The 23,167-nt window shown below is 40.0% G+C and overlaps 1 protein-coding gene across 6 annotated transcripts in view; it reads right to left on the bottom strand.

Annotated features, from left to right (window-relative positions):
* The window catches only part of asic1c (acid-sensing (proton-gated) ion channel 1c), a 118,603-nt gene that overhangs the window by 12,153 nt on the left and 83,283 nt on the right, over positions 1-23,167 (bottom strand). For 2 of the 6 annotated variants that reach the window (XM_023270357.3, XM_023270358.3), the window contains exons 1-3: positions 6,835-7,876; positions 3,818-3,968; positions 3,112-3,239 (exon numbers count right to left, since the gene is read on the bottom strand). In XM_023270357.3, the coding sequence (XP_023126125.1) occupies positions 3,112-3,239; positions 3,818-3,968; positions 6,835-7,476 (921 nt within the window). In that variant the 5' untranslated portion in view covers positions 7,477-7,876. Of the gene's footprint in view, positions 1-665; positions 794-3,111; positions 3,240-3,817; positions 3,969-6,834; positions 7,877-20,656; positions 21,288-23,167 lie in introns of those variants that run through there. The other 4 variants (XM_035948242.2, XM_035948241.2, XM_023270360.3 and 1 more) reach the window with 4 other exon arrangements.

Genomic DNA, 23,167 nt, shown 5'->3' with positions numbered 1-23,167 from the left:
AATAATCTCCACCAGCTCTTACCAGGCTAACTCTGACAATCTAACGGTCATTTAGTCAATGGAAAGTGACAGAGCTAGAAAGCAATTTGCCGAAGGAGTGGATTTAAACTGGCAAACCTGATTAAGCCCCGTACTGAACTCCATCTGTAGCCCCCAGAATTTCATAACTGGAGCTACACTGGCGATAAAAATTCCTGCTGCAATATATGCTAGACTATAAACTGAAGCCAGGGTCCCCGTGGGTAATAAAACCTAATGAATTACATTGTTTGGTCCCTCCAGATGGCATTAGTGGTCCAGTGGATCGCCCCGATAACACATAAAAGCAAAACAAACAAAAAAATGTGAACAGAACTCGACATGGAAGTGAAAGGGTAAAGCCAAACAGCAGCTTTGATGAAGATACAGACTTGGATGAGTGGCTCGAAGGAATAACACACATTAGCTGCTCTTTAGTGATATCTACTAAACGGGGAAGACAACGATGACAAGGACAGACTGCAGATGCCGTTGCATGTGGTTGCTTCAGCCACACAGAGGGGGCAGATGGATCATCTCCTTGGAGGGAGGACCAGCAGATGAAAGTGTGGAAGTTAATGAGTGTGTAGCTATTTAACAATACAGTACTTGGCGGCATGCAGCAAGCCCAGTCAGTCATACGCTACCCTCTGCTCTTGGGTGGAAACAAACGTTTGGAAGCCGGGGGCGACCCCGAAGCCCAGCTCGTGGAGGAAAGGAGGCTCTGACTGAGAGTGAAGCTGTACCTTTATGCCGGCCTCATAGGACGTCTCATCTAGGGCGAGGGGTGAGGGAACACAGCCCACATCATTATCAGAATAAAAGAGGAGCAACAGTAGGGTAAGGGACAGAAAGAGGTCGACCCCTCCAGACAAACATCCTGTTGTCAGTGTAACAATGAAAGTGCTATCAGCTCCCAGCAGTGCAGGGGAACTCTGGAGGACTGGTGAGGTGTCATTCAGCCATTCTCCTCTCACTTCCACTCAAGCTTGAGTACAGTTCACTTTCAACAGTTATATAAATCTAGTCCAAAATTTGGTGGTGTATTTCTCATGTCTCTCTGGGAACACAAGTCAAAGCCTCCTATTAAAAATTAAACTCCTCTGACGGACGATTTACAAAAGAAAAGTCTTTAGATCATAAGTGCTTCATCCTATTATTACACAGAGAGCAGTGCCACTGTACACGTTAGACACTGACTGAAATTAATGCTGGCTAGACTTTAATGACAGTCTAATTAATTCAGCACATCCTTTAGGCCATAAACATGTCATTTAGCTGTCACCGGTGTAGGCACTGCTGTCCTGACTACAAATGACAGTCCACGCATTTTAACTTACTTAAGGAAACTTAGTGACGATGATTAATAGACCGGATTCTCTTCTTGGAGATGGCTGAATGATGGTACACTTGGAGCAATAAAATGATTTTCAGAGAGAAAGAGAAAGAGAGACAGACATGTATTTCAAAGCAGCTTCCCCAAAATAAAATTTGTCATCTTTGTGGTGTCCAAGTGTCTGTTTCACGAGACCAGAACTCTGCCTCAATCATCCCATGTTATTCTGCTAAAAACAAGGAGAGAAGATTTTACTTGATCATTTATCTCATGCTGACAAACTGACCAAGCCGATTAACTTTAGGGAGCAAAGTCATTTAAATTAGGCTTAATGAAATGCTAAAGAAATGAATTTGATTTACTGCTCGAGTACCCATTACTTAAAGTCTTCACAGAAACTGATTATGCAGAAGAAAATGTTCATGCGCCTGCAGCACAATACAAAAATACACTTGATCTCTAAGGTAATCATTGCAAAACCTGAAATCCTTTGTGGCACAGCCGCCATTTTCTTGTGACTTACAGAGTGGGTTTTTTCTGTTAGTCACAGGATATTTCTCTGTTCTGTCACTGTTTCTGTTTGAAAATCAAAGGCTGTTTGTCCCATGCAGACAAAAGAGACACAGTTAGAATTTGTTCTCTCAGCAATATCGCACAATTCCTGTAACGTTTCATTACATTTGGATAGGAAATCCATGTGAGCTCGGTGTTCAGACCTTGCACACAGTGGTTCGATCAATTTGGACTTAACTATAATTATCACTTTTCATCCCTCACTGATGGCAGCCTTGGATCTAATTTTCTACAATCAACAAACCTGCCACAGGATGTTCTGCTTTCCTTGATATTGTGTGCTAAAACACCCTCTATACTATGTCAGTAAATCATAGCGCAATTTAAAACATGTCTTTAAAAGAGCTGTGGGTCATCCTTCTCACCTAATGGTGCCGTTTTTAATGCTGCTGGAGCTGGGAAGCAAACTAATATGATGACAAGCAGCAGGCTTCTTTAAATGCCTCAAACTGACATCGATAACATTATGATGACTTAAAAAGCTTTTCCTCAAAATACACCAAATCTTCAGAGGGAGTTTTCAGACATCAGTTATTTATAGTGAGCCTTTAGAGCAGTTGGGTTTTTGGCTAAATGCTGCTGCCAGTTATGAGGAATTGTTAAATCTATCTTCAGAAACTGTGAACGGGTATCTTTTTTTTATTGATCACAGTTAAAGTTTCAGTGACTAAAGCTTGCTGATCATGGCTGTGTGAATTCTTCCTCACAGTTTTTCTCTTTGAATGAAGGCCACTGGAGGCAATTTTCACAGAAGTCAAGAAGCTGCATTCATATTTTTTCGCAGGCTAAGAGTAGTGAAGACTCAATATGCAAAGTAAAACAAACACCCTTAGCTGCCATATATTTTTGCATGCTGTGCAGTCTGAGGTTCTTTTGGCTCTGATAAGCGCAGTATGCTCGTATTCTGGCAGCCCATCATGACTTGGCCCGGCTCTATCAGTATTACTTGGCTGCTATATTTCCTCAGTTTCATTTACTGTGCGCAGTTTCACAGGATGCTTACGCAACATCTTAATTGCACTTTTCCCACACGAGGTAGATCAGGATCAGTGACTGGATTTTGCTCCACACCCTGTGACAGAGAGGTAATGGACGCCGGCTGGCAAGGATTTTGGGACAAACATAGAACGAAAGCAGAGCAAACGAGGTCGAGGTCGAAGGGGAGGAGGCTGAACTTTAGGTACCAGTTGCTGCTGACATGACACAAAAGTTTGAAAACCGGGGGCCACACCAAATCCCAGTTGGTCAATGAAGGGCGGCTCGTCCTGGCTGTGGATCTGAACCTTGATGCCTGCTTCGTAGGAGGTCTCATCTGTGGATACAGCACGCCAAAAACATAACAGCAGCTACCCAAACCTGCTACTTGGGATGTTTAACGCTCCACTAGCAGTGACAGAAAGTTGTTTATTGACTGACAGAGTGTATCTAAACCTCATGTTGGAAGCTGATGTAGGAGATATGTTCATGTTAGTGTGTTGGTCCAGTATTAAACAGGCTTACAACCAAAGATTTATTACATGCTGTGTAGCTTCTGAATGTGTGGTCCTAGGATGTTGTTGCCCACCGTAAATGGGACACAGTAAGTCAATGAATGCAATTTATTAGATCTGATGTCAGTTGTAAACCTGGAGAAACATATCAAGATGATATGCTATTAAACATGGTAGTATATCAGATCTGTGTGGTGCAAAAGAATGCAAAGACTTATAAATAAAGCAAATATAAGACCTGGGAAAATCAATAATATATGATATATCATAGTGATCATAAAAGACTGGAAGAATTACTGTCTTTTTCAGGGTAAACCAATGAGATGGAGAGATTTCCACCAAGAGTAATACAAGTTAAGGTCTTTGTAAATGTCAGAATAGAACCTAAAGGCACACTGACCTGTCTCTCCCCAAACAGGCAGGTATTCATCCTGCTGAATATCCAGCATGATCTCCAAGCCGTTGCCTGTGCCACCTTTCAGCGTTGTCAACAAAGGGTTGCCGTCCAATCCCGAGTTGAAAGTGTAGCATTTCCCGTAGCGTGTATAAATCTGTAAAAAGAGCACAGAAAGAAACAGGAGTGTCAAGGAAAGTCAGAGCCTTTTTCACTGTGCTGTGGCAAACTGTGCACCAGTACAAGACGTATTACATGTCAGCCTGTAATTGTGGACTGGTAATCATTGTAGAGGTTTTGTGATAATCAGAGAAAGCAGCACTGGCTTTAAACAGGCACCTGGCTCTGATTTGAGGAATTAATGAGCACCCCTTAGCAGCAGCAGCTATCAATCTTTACCCAATTTCACTCCAAATTTCCCCTGAGTAATGTGGAGTGAATGTACTATTTTGCAGTCATTAAATGAGAAACATCTGAAGCTCTCCGGACACAAACAAACTCTAAATTGGGTTTGTAAAATGCGTTTGTGTGTCTCGCCTTACAAACTTCTGAAGAGACCGAGCCTATGCCAGTGAAGCTCAGCGGTACTTAACGTTTGATGTGCAATCACTACAGTAGGTTTGCTCGCGCCAGATATCATCCTGATTTAATTAATCCAACTGGCTCAACTTATTTGTTTTCAGCTTTTGCTTCAGTGCTCACGGATGACATTTGTTCGGTTTTATGGATTTTACTTGTGACTGGAAAATTCTCAATCCTCCACCAAACAAGTAAAAATAAATCTGAATCGTGATTAGAAATGTTGACATTTTAAATTGAACTCAAGCTACCGTTTGCATAACGACTAAGAAAGCTTGAAATTACAAATAAACCTTGGGGGATGGAAGTAAGTTGAAGATAAGTTTATCATTTTGAGATAAGACTATCAGATTGGTTATGCAACACTTGGAGGAATGAGAATATCTATTCCTCCAGTATTTCAACACAATATAAAACTTGCACTGTGAGAATCAGTGGTCATACTCCATTCATCATAATTACAGTTGCAGCAATCTGCTTGTTTGTATTCAGAGCAAGTAACCACACATTAAAATGGGATGAGTCATAATAATACAAGAAAATCACAGAAGACACGAAAAGAAGCCAAGAAAGGTAGAAAATATGCAAATCCTTCAGACAAATGAAAATCTGTGAAATTGTAAACTTTACCCCAATATATAATGTAATGCTGAACTGAAATGACTGAAATATTTAACTTTTAAAAAATTCACCTGATTTTAAATGATTTACATTCCACTGTACTTTCCACTAAATTTCCAGAAGGTAATTTCAAGTTAAGCAATTTATAAATTTGGTTTCTAATATCAAATTAAAAATTCCCATTAAGTTAGTCGCTCTTGAAGTTTATATTATTAATATTTCAGAATTATAAATTCTACATTATACTATGCCACCATTACTTGTGGTCCAGATTCAGAAACAGGCACCCCATTGCTCATAAAATTCAAATTTTTTTTATCGCTTCCAACCCCTCTGCTGCAAGGATTAAAGCATAATTTCCTACATGGAGCCACAATTCCTGCTTTAATGATCACAGCTGTCCACACACCCTTCCTACTCCCTATACAGCACCCTGACAAAATGTATCCTGCTGAGATGCACTTCTTTGTTCACCACATTTCAAAAGGACATATTGCACCAGGACGGGCAGAAATTCCATCTAATGGTCAGTTTTCATCAATATCCACTGTGATGAGGTCATGGTAAGAGGGCTGCTGGCAAAAATTCAACCAGCACGGCAGAGCGGATCTCGAGAGATCAGAGTCAGTGTTCCATGTCCAAACTCAGACAGACTTACATGCAGCTCAGATAGATAAGGCTGAGCTTTGTTTCCTTCTCCCTGCTGACTGTAACGAGGTCTGCCAATCTGTCTAACTAGTGACTGTTTTTAAAGAGTCAGATTTAAGGATTGATAAAGTGTCGCACCACACCTCCACCACGAGTTGCTTAAGATGCAGGAGCACAAAAGAGTTAGGGTTAGAGGCTAACTCTAATCCCGATTAGGATCATTTCCGGCCATAAAGACTGATTTTTAGGAGATGCTGCACTGGTTTGTGCAAAACGGCAAAGTCACCATGGGCAGCTGAGATCCTGCAGTGTGCAACACTTTACATTTCAAATGTCTCACCCAGCTGAAGCTGTCACAGATACATGTTTTATTTTTATGACTGGGACTCGCATAAGCAAAGGCAAGTAGTTAAATGTGATGCCTGTGACAGGTTTTGGGTTTTAAATCTACATGTGTGTTTCCAGGTTTAAATCAACCTGTCACTCTGCATGGAAACTTACCACTGCAGAGATTTCCACATTCACCCTTGCGAATACTTACTAATGACGTTATAAGCGACTGGTTTGTGCTGAAAGTATTTACTAAAAATATTAGCATTCGGAGGAGTGGGACTGTGGTTTGCAAATGTCATCCACTTTCTCGGTTCAGTTATTTAAAAATGAATGGCTGTAATAGATCTGCACCGTGTTCTTTAAATGAGAAACTCAGCAGCATTTTTGAAGCATATCCTCCTTATGCCCTACAGATGTTTCATTAGAGGAGATAAAATTTTAATTCAGACTGATTTATGATGTCTGAATTATTAATGCTCTTTTTTTCCTTCCTTAATATTGTTGTCACAGGTTAGAAATTCATCAGTGAGTACAACCGGATGAGAAATTCTAAAGAATCTAAAGCAGACAATCTTCCATCACAACATAAAGACGACATTGTATTTGACATCTTGAGTGACTTTCTGAAGACCTCAAGTTTAATGAGGGAGAAGCTGTCATGCTTGAGAGGCAAAAACAGGACAAGCTTGTTTACAGCTTGGAAACCTCGACACCTTAAAACACCCTGAGAGAATGCCTGCTGTAAGGGAGCTTTGTCAAATGCTTGCATGAATTATTAATACACCTTGTAAACAACACTCGTATCCACACCTGGCAAACACCATCTTTCTTTCTGTACATACAGTGCTGAAGTTTTTGTAGGTGCAGGTTTCTCCACGAAACCTGCACTCCAGCAGCATGTCCTCCAGCTGGTGACCGAGCCGACCCATCATCTCTGTGGTGTTGATGCGATAATCAGGGGGCGGGGTGTAGTTGTTGAAGTCGAGAAGACTCAGGAGCCCCTGCTTGTGGCTGTCTTTAAGAATGGACAGGCTCCTGTTTATCACTGTGTGGTTGGGATACAAGAGGTCCATCCAGTAGCCACTGTGATACAGGTCATCCCTGGTCAGAGTGGACACACGGAACACATTCTTATTGCAGAAAGTAACCGCTGGAAAGGACATGTTGTGAGCCCAGACCATGTAGATTTTGGTGACGGCAGGGTAGGACATCAAATAGAGGATTCGATTCCAGGACCAGGTGAAGAGGAGACTGAGACACAGCAGGAAGGCCAGGACCCAGATGACTCGCTGCGGTTTCGTCTTGTCCGGAGAGAAGACAAATTTCAAACCATGGATCTTGGTCCGCATTATGAAATTCACTGTGATCGCTTTCCATGATGTCTTAAGCGAGCTGGACCCTGTGTTTTGAAGAGTGCTCTCCGGGGTATCATTTGGTTTGTGTGGCCCCAGGGCAATTGATTCGGATGTGGGTGCTTTAACCATGATTGCGAGTCGAGGCAAGAGCTTCGTTATCAAGTGCAGGAGCCCACACCAGACTACAATTTACACACAGTGGCTTTCTCCACAGTCATATCCAAATAGGTTTGTGCATCAAAAATTCCAGGTAGCAGCGACTGGAGTCCTATTGTGCAGCTGTGCCACTGTTCAGGCTTGAAAACACTTTGCTGTGAAGATATAAAGAAAAGGAACTGTGCTCCTTGGGGGAGGTAAAATTGATTTACATAATGATTCCTTTATGAGAAAAACAGCTGAATCACTCCATTAACAAAAACATCCAACGTAACTATCACCAGTCCTTCATCAATAGATAAATGGACGTGATAACTGCAGATGTAAGCGACGGCTTCACTCCCAGAGGTAATCACTTTGAAAATCCGGAGAGGCTTACCCCTGTTGCTCAGATCTTTCACTCCTCCATCTCCCTCTCCAGTGCCAGACAATACTTGCAGATTTCGGTGGTTTCTCTCTTTGTGCAGTAGCTGCCCAGAACCCAACTCCTCCCTTTTTCCACAGATTGAAGAGATGCTTTTTAGTCTGTTGACTTGAAGCCTGCAGAAAGGAATATAAAGCTTGTTGCCCCCCACCACACTCTCTCTACAGTCGAATGGAGAATGAGGTGGAGCCAGTGGATGAAATTGTTTTCCTCCGGTGATGAAGTAGACCTCCAATGGTATAGAGAGGAGGGGGGTGCGGTTATCGATCAAAGTGGAGATAATTGTGATAAAGAAACTCTGTAACGTAAAATATAGAGTCTGAAATTCTTTAATATTGAAGGATCTCCAGCTCACTCATAGATCAATATATCTATATAATTGATAACTGAGGAGAGGCAGATAGCGGGAGAACAGAAGCAAAATCCTGTTTAAAATGGGCTAGAAACATCTGTTATAGCACATTTTTCAGTTCTTCTTTCCTGCCAGTTTCAAATAGAATTTTACAAACACAGTGTAATGAGGGCTGACATCCTGCTGCATGTAGATGTGGCTCTGGCTGATATTAAAGGTGCTTTGCTCCACTTATTGGAGATTATCAGAGGATTTTTCTTGTCAGAATGCTCAGCTTCATATACTAGGACTTTTTTTTAATCATGTTATCTTGAATCTTTTTAGTCTGTAATGTGAGTTTTGTAACTTGATCACAGCCGTGGTAATATGGCTGTATAAAAATATTCTGAAAAATGGCAGAAATGTTTTATTGGAGTGTGGTCTTTGGGGAGAAAGTGTCATTTGCAAGATTAGTTGGTAAGAGCTGGTCTAAAATAACTGGATTGAGTGTAGTTTAAATATATTAGGAAGAAATGGAAAAGACTGGTTAGCATCACAGGGTCGAGATCTTATTGAATAAACCGATGCAGTGATGCAAAGAGATGCAAAAGCTAATTTGCCAGTTGTGAATCCATCAGTTATGCAGGTGTGTATTTTGCAATGAAATTTCATTCAAATGTGCACCAGCTAGTGTATGTTCTGTTTGACAATAAAAGTGGCTATTCTGTCTATTCTAATTGAGAATGTTTCAAACTCAAAATGTGTATTCTAGGTGTCATGAAAAAAGAAAGAAACAAAAGAATTACTTGCATCTGGGTAAATGTGAAGCATAACTGACTCTTAGCTTGGCATAGACTGGAACCATGAGGAAACAGCTAGCCTGGTTCTGTCCAGTGGAGGGTCACTGCTAGGAAATATTTCTAGCATGCAATCACTGTAGAATCACAACTTGCAGTTTTTAGGATCTTTTTTAAAAAAAAAAAGTAAATAAGATATAACATGGTTGCATATGAATAAACCCTCCTTGCTCACTTATTCACTACACCATTTATAACAGCCCTGCACTGTATTCTCAGCTACATTTTGAGTAAAACATATTGTCTGCCAAATTATGTTTGTATCACAAATACATTTCTAATCCACACACATCTTTTTACATTTATTTCATAGCTGTACTGTTGCTCCTTTTCGGCAAACCAATTATACATTAGATGAGTGGGGCCTTGTCACTCTGATAACCCTAAAAAGGGAGGGGACACTCAGACATGTTGCAAAAGGGTTACATTTTAACCAAAAGTACAATATTTTCCTAAGCCGAATGAAGCAGCGGGTGATAAATTAAGAGTGAGTGAAGACAAAACTTTGGTCTAAGAATAATAGGATGCGCACACAAGACGCAAACTCCAGTTATCTGGGTGACAGCAGTACACTGAGATTATACACTAACTAGACATCTTCATTTTGCAACATCATCATCACCCACCGAGCCGTGCATTTTGCTAATGTAAAGTGCAGCACATTTCGTTGTGATATTGTTAGCAGAAAGTAGTGTACATGCCGTGGACATTACCTTTGTCGTTCCATTGTGAAATTTTTTTAGGTTCCTTAAACTTGCATTCTTTCTATTGGCCAGCAGGGGGCAACTCCTCTGGTTGCATAAAAAGATCTGATTGTATACTAGTCTATGAGAAAATTACCTGACTTCCTCCTTGATTTGTTAACTCAGTAAACATTTTCCTAATGAGTTAATGTTCTCAGTTGCTAGCTTCCTGTCTCCTTCAATACGGCATAATGTTCAGATTGCAAATTACAGTCCCACTGACAGCAAAATAGATGAGGAAGAAGTGTATGTTTCAGGACGTGGCTACTTTGCAATTAGTCTCATTCATTGGGTACAGGATATGGATACAAGCCAGCCATTGTCCACTCATTTTAGGTGGCTTAGTCCTTTTTGTACCATTTTCTGGTTCTACCACGCTAAAAATTTTGCAGAGGATTTGATTCAGCAGCCAGTTAGGTTTTTCCATGGAGTATCCCTTTTAATGATTGCGTTGGCCTGTGTGCAAATGTTCCACTAAAACAATTCCAACTTGTCACTATTTTGAGGGAACACCTGAAACTGCATCCTTTGCTTAGCCTCACCCAAGATGACTATGATTGATTTAAAGACATACAAACAAGACAGAGTGTTTATTTTCCCTTTAGCAGACGAATAGTGCGGTGGAGCCAAACCATTACGTCCTACAGAAGAATGGGTTGGCAAAACAAGACTACCTTATAATTGATAGGTCGCTATCATATCAGTGTGCACCCTTGAAGGCTTAGTCATTTCAACCCCTCGCCCCTTACATTCGATTTCACTAAATGACGAACTCAAGACATAAAAACAGTAGTCTACTAACCAATAGGTGATGTCAAAATGTTTCTCTTTCGTCTATATTTACAGGCTTTATGCCAAGCTAATCTAAATTCTAAGGCAATCTAGTTCATATTTAATGCACAAGCAGGACAGTGGCATTGATCTGCTTATTCAACTCTACTCGAAAACACATAATCAAATAAGCTCACTAATGCTTGTAAGTAATACATCTGCAAATTCCCCGAGCCACTATTTCAGTTTTACTTGTTTGCAAATATTCTTGCTCTACATAGGAGATCCTGTCATGTCACATCAGAGATAAAGCTTTTTTCTTTATTTCCACCTCAGGCTGTCCAACAGTCATCCAGCCTACTTTCAAGTGTCAACATTCACCACTGCTTTATCTGTGCTATCTGCTCTATTTTCATATGTTGTCTTATTAAATTATTGCTCTGCGGTGCACATGCCAAGTTTTTCATCAACAGTGTTTGTTTCTCACGCCGGCACAGTATGCTTACCTTTCCTCAAAATCAATAACGAAGACTGTGAGCATAAGAAACAAGGCGTATGACTACTAGAAGATACATTTTTGTTATTACTTAAAGATGCAAAATGCAGTTTATTAAAATGATTATTTCAAAACACAGACACTTTAATGTTAGCTAAAATGATGTTTTCATATTAACGAGAGTAACACTATGTGGAATGTTTTGTTCAAAAGTTGCAGTACTAACAGGCTGCTAACATTAATGAATGTCTAATAAGAGGAAGTAACAGCCTCAGTACTGTGGTATTGGTTGTTTTCTCTTTGTGTGCCTTCACAGCTTTCCAGCAGAAGCAAAACAACTCAATTAATTGCTTGAATTCAGCTCCCACAGCAGCTACTGTATGTCATGTCTGCACCACGCCTTTTTTTTCTGGCTTCCAGGCAAGACAGATGCCTGGTAATGCTTTGTTTTTAGCCTCATGTTTAAACCACTCTACTCTTAGAAACAACTGGATAAGCTTTTTTAATTGTACAATTAAAGACTTTTTTTGTTAGGGAAAGATCCAATCAAAGAACAACGGGTTCTATTTTGGTAGGTGATAACTACCTCCATTTCAGACCCAGTAACAAAGCAAAACAAAGAGAAGAAAAATACTAACGCTGCACATGTGGCAGACAAGTAATAATTCCAACAATACCACCTTATCAGAGTTATAGCTGACTGGCTGGTTTCTCCACTTATTGACCAGCTGCATAGATTTCCTGTATTCTCGGCTTCTTTGGAAACATGTCAATAAAGACTAGTGAGTTAATTGCTTGAGCTCATTTATCCTATTCATGGCCAGTGCAGGCGTACGGCAGACGGCTCTCCTGGTCTCAGAATCATCCCTCGTCAGCAGTTTCAACTAAAGCGCAATTTCATTACACGGAGCTCCAGAGGTTACACGCTGGTGATGCCTGACAATCATCATTAGTCTTTGAAACATGTGCATTCTCTTTGACAGCTGCTCTCCACATATAGACTTTAGTCTTTTACTGTTTGGTGCATTCAGCATTAAAGTTTAAATCATTTATTTCATTTTCAAATGTTAAATTTGGACTTATTGAGAGATGACTGTTTGTGTATGTGCTCACAGTTAACTGACTTTATCTTTTATATTTCCTCTCTGTCTGCCTGTTTCTTACAGATACACTACCAGTCAAAAGTTTGGACACACCTACACATTCATTGCTCTTTATTTATTTGTACTATTTTCTACATCGTAGATTAATACTGAAGATTAACACTTTTTTGTTTACAACATAGTTCCAAATGTATTTTTTTTAATATAGTTTGGTAGTTTTCAGTAGTAGAAAATAATTTATTAAAACCCATTGAATGAGAAGGTGTGTCCAAACTTTTGACTGGTAGTGTACATGTTTCAATGCCTAAAATAATAGAATAAGTATTTAATAAGCAGTTCATCTGACAGGACTTGAGCTGAACTTGAAGCTTTATTTTTTATTTGACAGAAGCAAAATATATGGAGCTACTGTGCATTAATCACAGAGCTACACTGCTTAAAAGAGGTAGGGTACCCTATTTGTTCAGGTTATTTCAGAAAGTTAAGACTGGAACTCTGATTCTTTAGAGAAGCTGCAAACAGTCAAGAAACACTGTATTTTTTGTTGCATTAACTGTTTTTTTTTGGCCACTTGGAGGCAGTGAATCTCTAAACATAACACATATCATCAACGTCATAGCTGCAGATAACCCTTTCCTAATTACACACAGCAACATTAGCATTAATTTGGATTTGCTTTTCCGTCTATTTGTGAAATTTAAATACAACATTCACTTTCCTTTCAGCACTGTTTGCTCAGCTAAATGGTCCACTATGTTCACCAGCCAGGAAATTGCTAACCTTGTTGGTCTGTTGTTTATTTCTGTGTAGTAAATGCACAGTGCTTTACACAAATCGGAGCTGAAAAATGCAGAAAAAGAATGCTCTGTGGAGTCAGGTGATTATTCTCTGTGGATTTTTTACAGCAGTAGCAGCAGGTAGTGCAGCTTCCAGTACACAGGTCTGATAAATGAATGTTTAGGTGTAATTTTTTCTGTACAGAAATTCTGCATTTTTCTCCTCGCCTGTGATACTGGAAAGATGACCAACAAAGCTTTCATTGCCATTTCTTTGTTCTTCTTCTTTTTGTTAGATATTTCTTGGGGCTTTTTTTTTGCCTTTTATTATAGTAGACAGTGGAGAGAGACAGGAAACATGGGGAGAAGAGACATGTAGTAAATGGCAATGGGGTTGGATGTGAACCATGGCGTCAGGGACTATAGCCCATGTTATGTTAGTAGGTCGTCCGCTCAAGCAGTTGAGCTACAGGGTTGCTCTAATCACCCCATTTCTACTCAGCACTGCAATGCTTTAAAACTTTTTTTAATGACTTTTATAACTATATATTTGTAAAATCAGTTCATAAAATTGTTAAATTAATTAAAATATTCCCTCCAAGACCATGCTGCAATCGCTCAAGAATATAAAATGCTCTGGGCAGAAATTAAAAATTTTCCTTCCTTATAAAATTGCTATCCTTCTTATTGAAAACAAATTTCTGCTCCTCACACATTTCTATTGTTATCTTCCTTGGGATAAAAAAAAAAAGCATTTTATCTTTGTCTCAGTATCCAAGCATGTAATTAAAGGGTCATGGTGTAATAAATTTTTCCAGATTCAAATGAGCAGCTAATTGCTGTTTGATGCTGACAAGAAGCAGTACTATTTGAAGGATTTATTTTTCAGATTTTAACATTTATTGGCCAGCTTAAAGACTGACTCAGTGATCTCTTAGACTGTCAGGGACTGACATTAACCATCCTCTTTTACGTCGAAGCCAAGATGAACCCCAGAGGTCTCATTAGAGGAGGAGCAGAGTTTTGACTGGGTAAAGGGAAGAGCTCCTTCAAGGGCCAGTGAGGACGTTCAACACTAAATGAAGTCCTGGCAGCAATTAGATGCACATCACAAAGCCACCGAGCACCAACAGCACAAGGATGAAGGTGAAAAATATAAAAGCTCCATTGAGTATTTATGTTCAGTTAATGCAGAGCTGAACTGATGCGATCATTTAGCAGATGATTTAAGGTTTTCTTAGTCTTTTGTGATATGCACATATGATGATAAATTGCTGCCGTGAGAAAATAAGTGATTTGATTATGTTACCTTGAGCTCTGGGTAATTGTGATCGTGACATCTTCTTCAATTTTCTGACATTTTACAGAGCAAACAATTAATGATTAATTAAGAAAATAGTCATTTGTAGAAATGTGGAGTGATTCTAATCCAATACAATTTTTTTGCCAAATTCTGTGAAATCCTCCTCACATTCGGCTAGCTGTCTGCTCTGTGGGTGTTCTGAAAACAAAAATTGCTGTTCTGGGGCACAGTCCAGGGTCAGTAAATGGGAAACAAACACAGTGGCTCAGACCGATCCATACAAAACTATTCTAGTGTGTCCTGCTTCAGCGAGAGGGACAGTAAATGTGGCACATGCTTACTATCTCAATATGTTAACTAGCAAAATGGAAAGAAAAAGGATGCAGCGAGCAGTTACTTACATTATGAATTAATCAGTATGTAGTCTATTATGTTCTCAATTAATCAATTTATTGCAGAGAGTGAAACTCATTCTCATGAAAAAAGTGGAAAATTCCCATTCAGTCTCTGGATCTCCAAATTTATAGTTTTATCTGACCATCATAATTAAACTGAAAAGAAAAAAATCTGAGAACGTTAGTTACTTAAAGATGATGGAAAAGGATTTCAAAATAGATGTTCAGTCAGTCAACTCTGTTCTAATTAGAAAGGATCCATTTCTTGATTGTACAAATATTGAAATTAATGCTGACGGCATCAGATTTACCTATTCAATAAATTTTGAGGTCTGAACAGACTCATCAGACAAGTAAGTAGGAATAAGTAACATGACATACATCTCATCCTTATAAAGTTCTGTAATATTTAATTCTCGAATGAACGGAGCTGATTTAGTTGAATAATGACAACATATTTCACATATTATGACCAGAGTCCATCAACCATGAGGTAAGGATTCCTCATTGAGTTACTTTATATGCAGCATGCCACGCTCAGCTCCACATGAAAACTTCAATAACTGGACTCCTGGAGAATTTCAGAGTCTAAAATCAAGGCCACGAAACTAGTTTATACATTCTGGTTACACTGTGATTCTAAATGACCAGACAAATGCAAATCTGGACAAGACAGACGGACAGAAAAGACGGAGAGCTAAACATTTGCAATCAGACTGTCACTCTAGTGGACAGGCAGCTTCTTTAGCAGAGGGAGACATCTTGTGGCCTGCCTCTAAATGAAACTAACCTCTTCCTGCCTTAAAAAGCAACACAGACTCTCTGTATGCTGCACAAGTAGCGCAAGGGAAGCCGGAATGGATTTTTAGTGAAGAGAAGCTCATACTGTGAAATACCTCATATAAAATTCATCAAAAGGGAGAAATATTGGCATGTACTTTGCAAGAAATTTTAATAAGTAAAATTACCCCAAAAGCTGTTTTGAAGGAGCACAAATTCTGTGTGCATTTTGTTAGCTCGAAAACTTTTTTCCCCCCCAAAACTGCTGTGTTTTTAATTTACTGCAGCATGTTGTTCAGGTTAAGGCTACTTACTCTAAACTACAGCAATAATACACATCTCTGACACAGCATATGTACAGTGTATCCTCACAAGCAGACCAGGTGGAGGGCAGATGCAGTCTGTATCAATAAAAAACAGATGCAGCTGGCTACACCTGCTGTCTTTTTCCCTTGTCCCATTCTAGACAGAAAACAAGAAAAAAAAACCTTGTGCTGTCACTCAAGCTTTCAGTCAGCAGCCTGCAGTCACACTTTGATAAACTCACTCCTCGAATTTCCTCACTGCTACTTTTCATTTGCAAGGATAATGTCATTTTTTTCAGCATGCTCTCATCTTGTTTGCTCAGCTGGAAGCTTTTGGTATCCATCCCTGAATCCATTTCGCCCGCTTGCTCAGAAATTAAGCAAAGTAAGCACTTGCCAGCGGCCTAAAAGTGCTATAGAGTAACCGCATTCCATCAAGAGCTTTTTATTGTATGCATTACAAATCAAAGCATATCTTTAAACATCCACCAAAAATCTCCCTTTCCACCATTAAAAGATCTATCATTGCAGAATCTCAATGTAAAGGATTTTTGAAAGCACTTGAAAGCGAATTACATTTAAATACTTCAAAAAACAAAACTAAACAAAAGACATTTTCCTATTTCCAGCAATGTGTCATGCCTGGCTTCCTCTGATGCGTGGTGTCGAGGGGAATCTCAGTTTACTTGAAAGAAGACAGTGATAGGAAGTTAGTTAGGAAGGTACAAGGTATTTATTGGCTAACAGAGCAGGATGTAGATCCCAGAGGCTATAAGTGGAAACGAAAGCTAAATATGGCCAGGTAATTCAAGATCAAAAGGACATGTGATATGAAATCATGAGTCATTTCTGTCTCATGAAAATCTGGTAATTATCAAGCATAATTCATGCTTTTGTTGGGACATGATAGGATGCCAGGAGGCTGGCAGTCTACAACATAACATTATAGCTCTATTGGTTTTGGACAGAGGCACACTTGTGTCCGGTGTCTCCACCTAACAAGCTAATTAACTTAAAAGGTTCTGTCAACTGGCACCTTCAATGTCTGCCTCTGGTAGTATCTGCTGCCTGATGTGCAAGTCAGCAAAAAGCATCCTCGCACAGCGTCCCCGCAATGAATTCCTTCAGTGTTCCTCCTCAGTGCCATTGATCGCGCTGCCAATACTGCACTTACAGTAACAGTGACTCCCACACTGGCCTTTACTGACACTGAGTAATGGAACAAACACATTAGGTATTTGTTATCTGGCCTGTCATCTGCACTCACTGCCTCAGATTTGTTTATTTCATTGTTTGCACTGTGGGGTTTTATTTTATTTTATGTCCCCCCTCCTCTCCCCGTTCATGCTCTGGGCAGCGCTGTAATTTTGTGCTCCTTCACACAACTCTTCCCTTCATCTCTCCTAATGCTTCCAGTTGTGCTCCGTGGCGTTGGCTCGGCTCCAAAGCAGGCTGAATCACAATGACGCTGTCAGTCCTCAGTCGAGCCCCAAGTCCCACCTCAATCTAAGCACAGCACAGCCTCCTTTTCTGTTTTCTCTCTTGTTTCCATTTTTTCTTAGTGCTCTCCTTCGACTCTGTTTCTTGCTCTCCACCGTTTTCCACATCTCAATTGTATAAGCTGCTACTATTCTGTCTTTTTTCACTCCCATCTCCTTTACTGCCTATTTCCTGCCTCTGTCTGCAGCCGGACTCCTTGTTTCTGAACACTTTCAACACTCAATCTTCACATCTGCTTCCTTTACTCACCTTTCTCTTTTCTTTGACCTCGACAGTCAACTTCAGCCTCTAGACAATACCGCAGTGAATTAAGTGAAACATCACATCCTGCTTCTGGTTTGGCAAACCCTGAAATCTGCCATCACCACAGACAAGCTATAATATCACATTAAAAAGTGTTTAAGCTCTTTGGTTTCAATGCAAACAAATGCCCGGACAGGAAGCTCAGCCACAACATAGAAGATGAACGGTAATAGGATAAATGTGTTAGAATCAACTCTCTGCAGTGGAGCGAGGCAGCTAAAGTACTGAGCTGGTGATCGATTGAAATGATATTACACCGACTTCAGCATGCATCCTGCATATACACACTGACAGATGATTTATTTGGGCAGAGCCAGTCTTGCAGGTTTAATCCACAGCAATGAGTTGGGATGCTTCCGCTTTTGAGCATTAATGAGGTAATCAATCACACACCAGTTCACAGACAGCGTGTACGGCACCAATATGGAGGCAGAAGATTAATCTGATAATGAAATAAAGCCTCCTCTAGGAAAGGTATTTGGATGACCTGTTGTATTGAAATCTAAAAATATTATCTTTAATATAGATGCATATAACGTCTGACATGCAAAAGTGGACGCTCTTCACACATTTAGCTTGTTGCCGCAGTCTGATACATGCACAGTCAAGGCTATGCTTCTGTATATATCTGGAGCCTTGGGTAGAAATTTCCTACCATCTGCCAGCCTTTTAATATATGAGACTGATTCTCCTCCAGTAAATTACAGCATCCTACCCCCCAAAATATTTCATTACTTTATGCAGAGGGAATAATTGCACTTGATATTTCCTCTCTAAGATTTCCCAGTTCGAACGCACCCATATCCAGCTCATTAGTTGAAACATCTGGTCTTTCCTGTCACTGTAGGCATGCTGAGTTTCTTCAGCCGCTGGTACATTGTCTAACGTTGACACAAAAATAGCACACAAACACACACAGGCATGAACTTAAAGGCAAACAATAAAATCATTCTAAAAAAAACCCTGTAAAGGCTTAAGGGTTATATAGTTGATGGGGTAAATTCTAGGACAGCAAAGATAATAACACAGTGATGGTTTGAAAATGGAAAACAGAACAGTCTGTTTATTCTAATGTTCTGTCGTTTTAATTTCAAACCGAAACGCACTCCAAAGTAAAATGTATCATCGGAGGCATTTGAGTGATTTAATGCACATATTTTCTCAGATTTTTCCACATGCAGAGAGCTAATTGTTAGATGTTGTCAAGACCTTGCGTGAGTCATTTTGCAGTGATGTTGCTGAAGTATATAATGGCTAATCTCAGCTCCATCCCATCTCATCTCCTGTGAGAGGACCTGCCTCTGAGCCTCCCACAGTAAGATCAGCAGGCCGGGGGAATCGAGGAGGGGGAATTCAGGCAGCTCCATGAATCTTTAATTAGTCCCCTCTATACTTAGGCCCTCAGCGCGTCTCCAGTTTCTGACATTTAGCTGAAATTTGCCCTTTGTGCATGGGGATGTGAAAAAGCCAAGGTCACCTGACTGACCACAGCGATATCAAAATCTGCCTTTATGAGCTTAGATGTGCTGTTTTGGTTTTGGAACCATCTAGTAGGCCATTTACATGCACAACTCTGAAGCCACTCTTTTAGTAGATGTCAGGTTTTGCTGTAAACCAAACTTTATCTTTCAATTCAAACTACTGTCTCTCACACAAAATAACAGCACTGCCACTGTAGAACTACTGAGTAATTAGTATAAATCATTTGCCTCGGTTTCACTGCTGGATTGCAAAGGAATTGTGCAGCATGACAAGCCCATCTTGGTGCTAGGCTTTCATCACTCAAATCAATGGCCCATTTCATCGAAATACAATCCTTCCCCTGTCTCTGCAGCAGGACGATTAAGTTCCATTCAAATTCTGCTGACGTGATTTTATCTCTTTGGTAAGAGGCCTGAAAATAAAGGTGACAAAAAACTGGGGTTTTCAAAAAAAACTGACAGCATGTGTTAAGAAAAATAACCTCTTCATAACTACAGTGACACCGTTTTGTTTTGCTGCCATTATGTGTTTTTGATTTTGTGAGATGACACAATATGTTGGAGCTTTTGGTGTCTTACGATGAAGATGATGACTCTTCTGAGGTATTTACAAAGAAAAACAATAACATGCTAAGAACTCTACTGGTCCTGAAAACAGCATATGTTTGCTCCATTATGCATGATGCATGATGTCAGCAGAGATTTGTTGAACCATATGGCACCGCAGGAGTTTACACGTTTCTGAGGACACTTTTAAGAAAGTAAGTCTTATTTCTCCTTCAAAAGTTACTATTAATAGTAGTCGCAAAATGAAGAATTGGACACAGTACAAATATTGGCATCGTAATAAAGGCCCAGGAAAATATCTTGCTGCTTTTGGCACCAGCACTTGTAAACAGAGATAAAGGACTGCTTTATTAGTATTCCTCAGAAACTTTTCCTGTCTTACACCCCCATACCTATTGTTCCCCCTAAAGCTACTTAATCTTTCCACAAACATGCAGTTAATTATTTAAAAATGGGGGATTATGTTAAAAAACAATTATGAAGTGACAACATAATTTGAATTGAAGTGACGTCTCTTCCCCTAACGACATCTGATGTGTGTATGTTCATCATGACAGTGCTCGTTTTATAAAGAAAAAAACAGACTTCGTGCAGCAGATCACTGCTGTAATGTCTCCTGGTGTTCATAAACATAAATTGACTCATTTTTCATTTCACCGTGGGCAGAATGAAGCATTCAAAATGTAGTGTTATAATGACTATTAAACAGCTCACAGTTGTTGGCATTGTTGCCCAAGGCTCCTGCATATGTTCAAGTCTTGCTTTAAAACTCCCAATCAATGTTTTTGTCATATTTAAGATTTCTAACATATTATTTGTGACTTTTTCTAAATACTTTGCTGAATGTTTATTAAATCTGCATTCATCCTACTGAGATACTGTGAATAATTTAAGATATGACTTCATTCTCCCACAGTTCACCACCTTGGTATCAGAATTTTTCCTACACTGATTCTGACGCTGCTTACGCTGATTTTATCCAAAGCTAGAACTGGAGCCCAGTTGGAACTGTACTTACTGTAGTAAAGTTCTCTGGACCGCAGTCTTTGCCTCTATATTTGCAGTCAAGCAGCATTTCCTCTATGTTGTGGCTAGTCCTCTGCACAAACTCCAGCATGTTGAAGGTCTTGCTGGGGAAAAACTTGCTGTTGTCTGATGGTTGTCCTATAGCGGCCATAAAATCATCAAAGTCCCCTTGTTCCACACCCAGCAGCCCCGCCATCCAGAAGATGTCGTTCCTGCGGATCTGAGACTTTCGAAAGCTGTTGTAGTTGCAGATGGTGATGGCTGGGAAATACATGACAGGACTGTCCATTTCATCCAGTATGGTGACATGGGGGTGCTGGCAGTACTCAATCACACGGTCGGCCACTTGGAGGAGGAAGATGGAAAGGGAGGAGCTGAATGCGGCAGCCCAAAGCAACCGTCGGATAGTCACTCCACCGGGCAGGAATATGTGGCTGAGGCCGTGGAGGGTACAGTTAGCACCGAACACTGTGATGTCTGAGGGCGGACGAGGTGCTTCCTCCTCTGGAGCTCCCATTTTCTCCAAAAATTTTCCAGTCTCACCTATGTGATTGCTGGGTGTGGTCTTGCTGTAGCAGTGACTTGCTGAATACTGATGTTAGCACAGAGGTTCACCCAAACTAAATGTACCAAGGAGGCTGGACAAGGCAGGGTTCGGTTTCCCCCTTTGCACCCGAGGGAGGGGAATGGGTTGGATATGCAGAGCTGGGAAGCAGCTTTGAACAGTAATATCAACCAATCCTCATTGAGATCTTAGAGGGCACATTGAATTCAGGAGATCTGGTTTCAATTAGGAAGTCAGACCTGATACCACAGTGGTTAGCAGTGGATGGATCCCAGAGGCAGAGATGCAAAGTGAAGCATATTCAATTTAGTAACCTCTGGCACCCAAATTCTATTCTGTCTTGTCACATGAATTTTTCCAGCAGGAGTTTCTGGAAACACATTAGTCTAACTGTGTGAATACTACCCTGTAGCTCCAAAAAGAAGTACTTTTTTCCCTTTAGCTTCAAACAGAAGGATTTAAAGCTATTTAATGGGTGAATAAACACTGTGACCCAATCAAACCCATTGGAGACATCACAAATCACAAGTGGTCATGAAGCTAAAAACAAAGCTGTTCTTCTTAGTTCCTGAAAAACTGACATTTAGCAGATAGGAAATGCCAGCAATTCCCAATTAGCATCACATTTAGTTACAGAAGAACACAGAAAGCTTGAGCTGCCATGTACGACCACAACAATCTATTGTTAGCCACTGAGGAGCTACACTGGGGTAATGCTTTAGTGCTTTACTTAATGAAACCTTAACAGACGTTGTTGTGAAAGGCCAAAGTATTACTCATTCATGGTTCCCATTACACTTATTACAGCAGCTGACAGGAGACAAACCCGGCACCCTTTGTACTCACAGACTGACATTGTAATTTCTAAGTCAGTCTGCTGTAATTCCTCCGAAACCTGTAGATTTCTTGTGGTGTTTACACATAGTAAAATGCTATGAGTCTCTGTAGAGAATTGAAGCAGACATTCATGAACTGTACATATTCAAAATAACCTCTTGAAACCCATTAAAAGAGTAAAAGTACATTAGGTTCAAGTCCACGCAATCACAGCTGATCCCTTAAGTTTGCAGCACACATCATCTTCTATCTTGCTGCAGTCTCACCATCATGTGTTTTGTAACAACATCAATTATTAATGTCTTCTCCTGCATACATTTCAACTCATGGACAGAGGTGTAACTTTGCAGAATGCAGGCCTGGGGCTATTTCAGTTCACCCTGGTAAGGAACTGTCTCGACTGAAATTGATTAGCTTGGAGCAGCATTCATTTAAAATAAAGTTAATAAGTTAACTGCTGCTGGAACCCTTATGCAGACATCTAATGGTCTCTCAGGAGTACTTCCACCACACCTAGTTAACCCATCCTCACCTGGTCATCTCCACTTTCTTCACCCATCAATCTCTCCTCATCATTTACGCCTTCTTCCTTTTCATATATCCTCCTACGTGCTCCTCTTTTCATCCTCACATCTCTCTTTATCCTTCCTCTCATGCATTCACTTCTGTGCAACTATGTATCTTATCCATTTCATTGACTACTGATGTCCTCAAGCTTTCTGTCGTGTTGCATTAATGATATCTGCATACCAAAAGTAAAAATAATATATGCACTAGTGTTTAAAAGTTTGGGGTCACTTAGAAACGTCCTTATTTTTGAAAGAAAAGCAGTTTTTTCAATGAAAACAACATTAAATTAATCAGAAATACAGTCTCGACAGTCTAGAGTAAATGACTATTCCAGCTACAAATGGCTGATTTTTAATGGAATATCTCCATAGGGGTACAGAGGAACATTTCCAGCAACCATCACTCCTGTGTTCTAATGCTACATTGTGTTAGCTAATGGTGTTGAAAGGCTAATTGATGATTAGAAAACCCTTGTGCAGTTATGTTAGCACATGAATAAAAGTGTGAGTTTTCGTGGAAAACATGAAATTG

Source organism: Amphiprion ocellaris, chromosome 10, assembly GCF_022539595.1.
Source record: "Amphiprion ocellaris isolate individual 3 ecotype Okinawa chromosome 10, ASM2253959v1, whole genome shotgun sequence".
NCBI lineage: Eukaryota > Metazoa > Chordata > Actinopteri > Pomacentridae > Amphiprion > Amphiprion ocellaris.
Note: the sequence above shows the minus strand (reverse complement) of the source record. Positions and strands in the feature narration are given on the sequence as shown.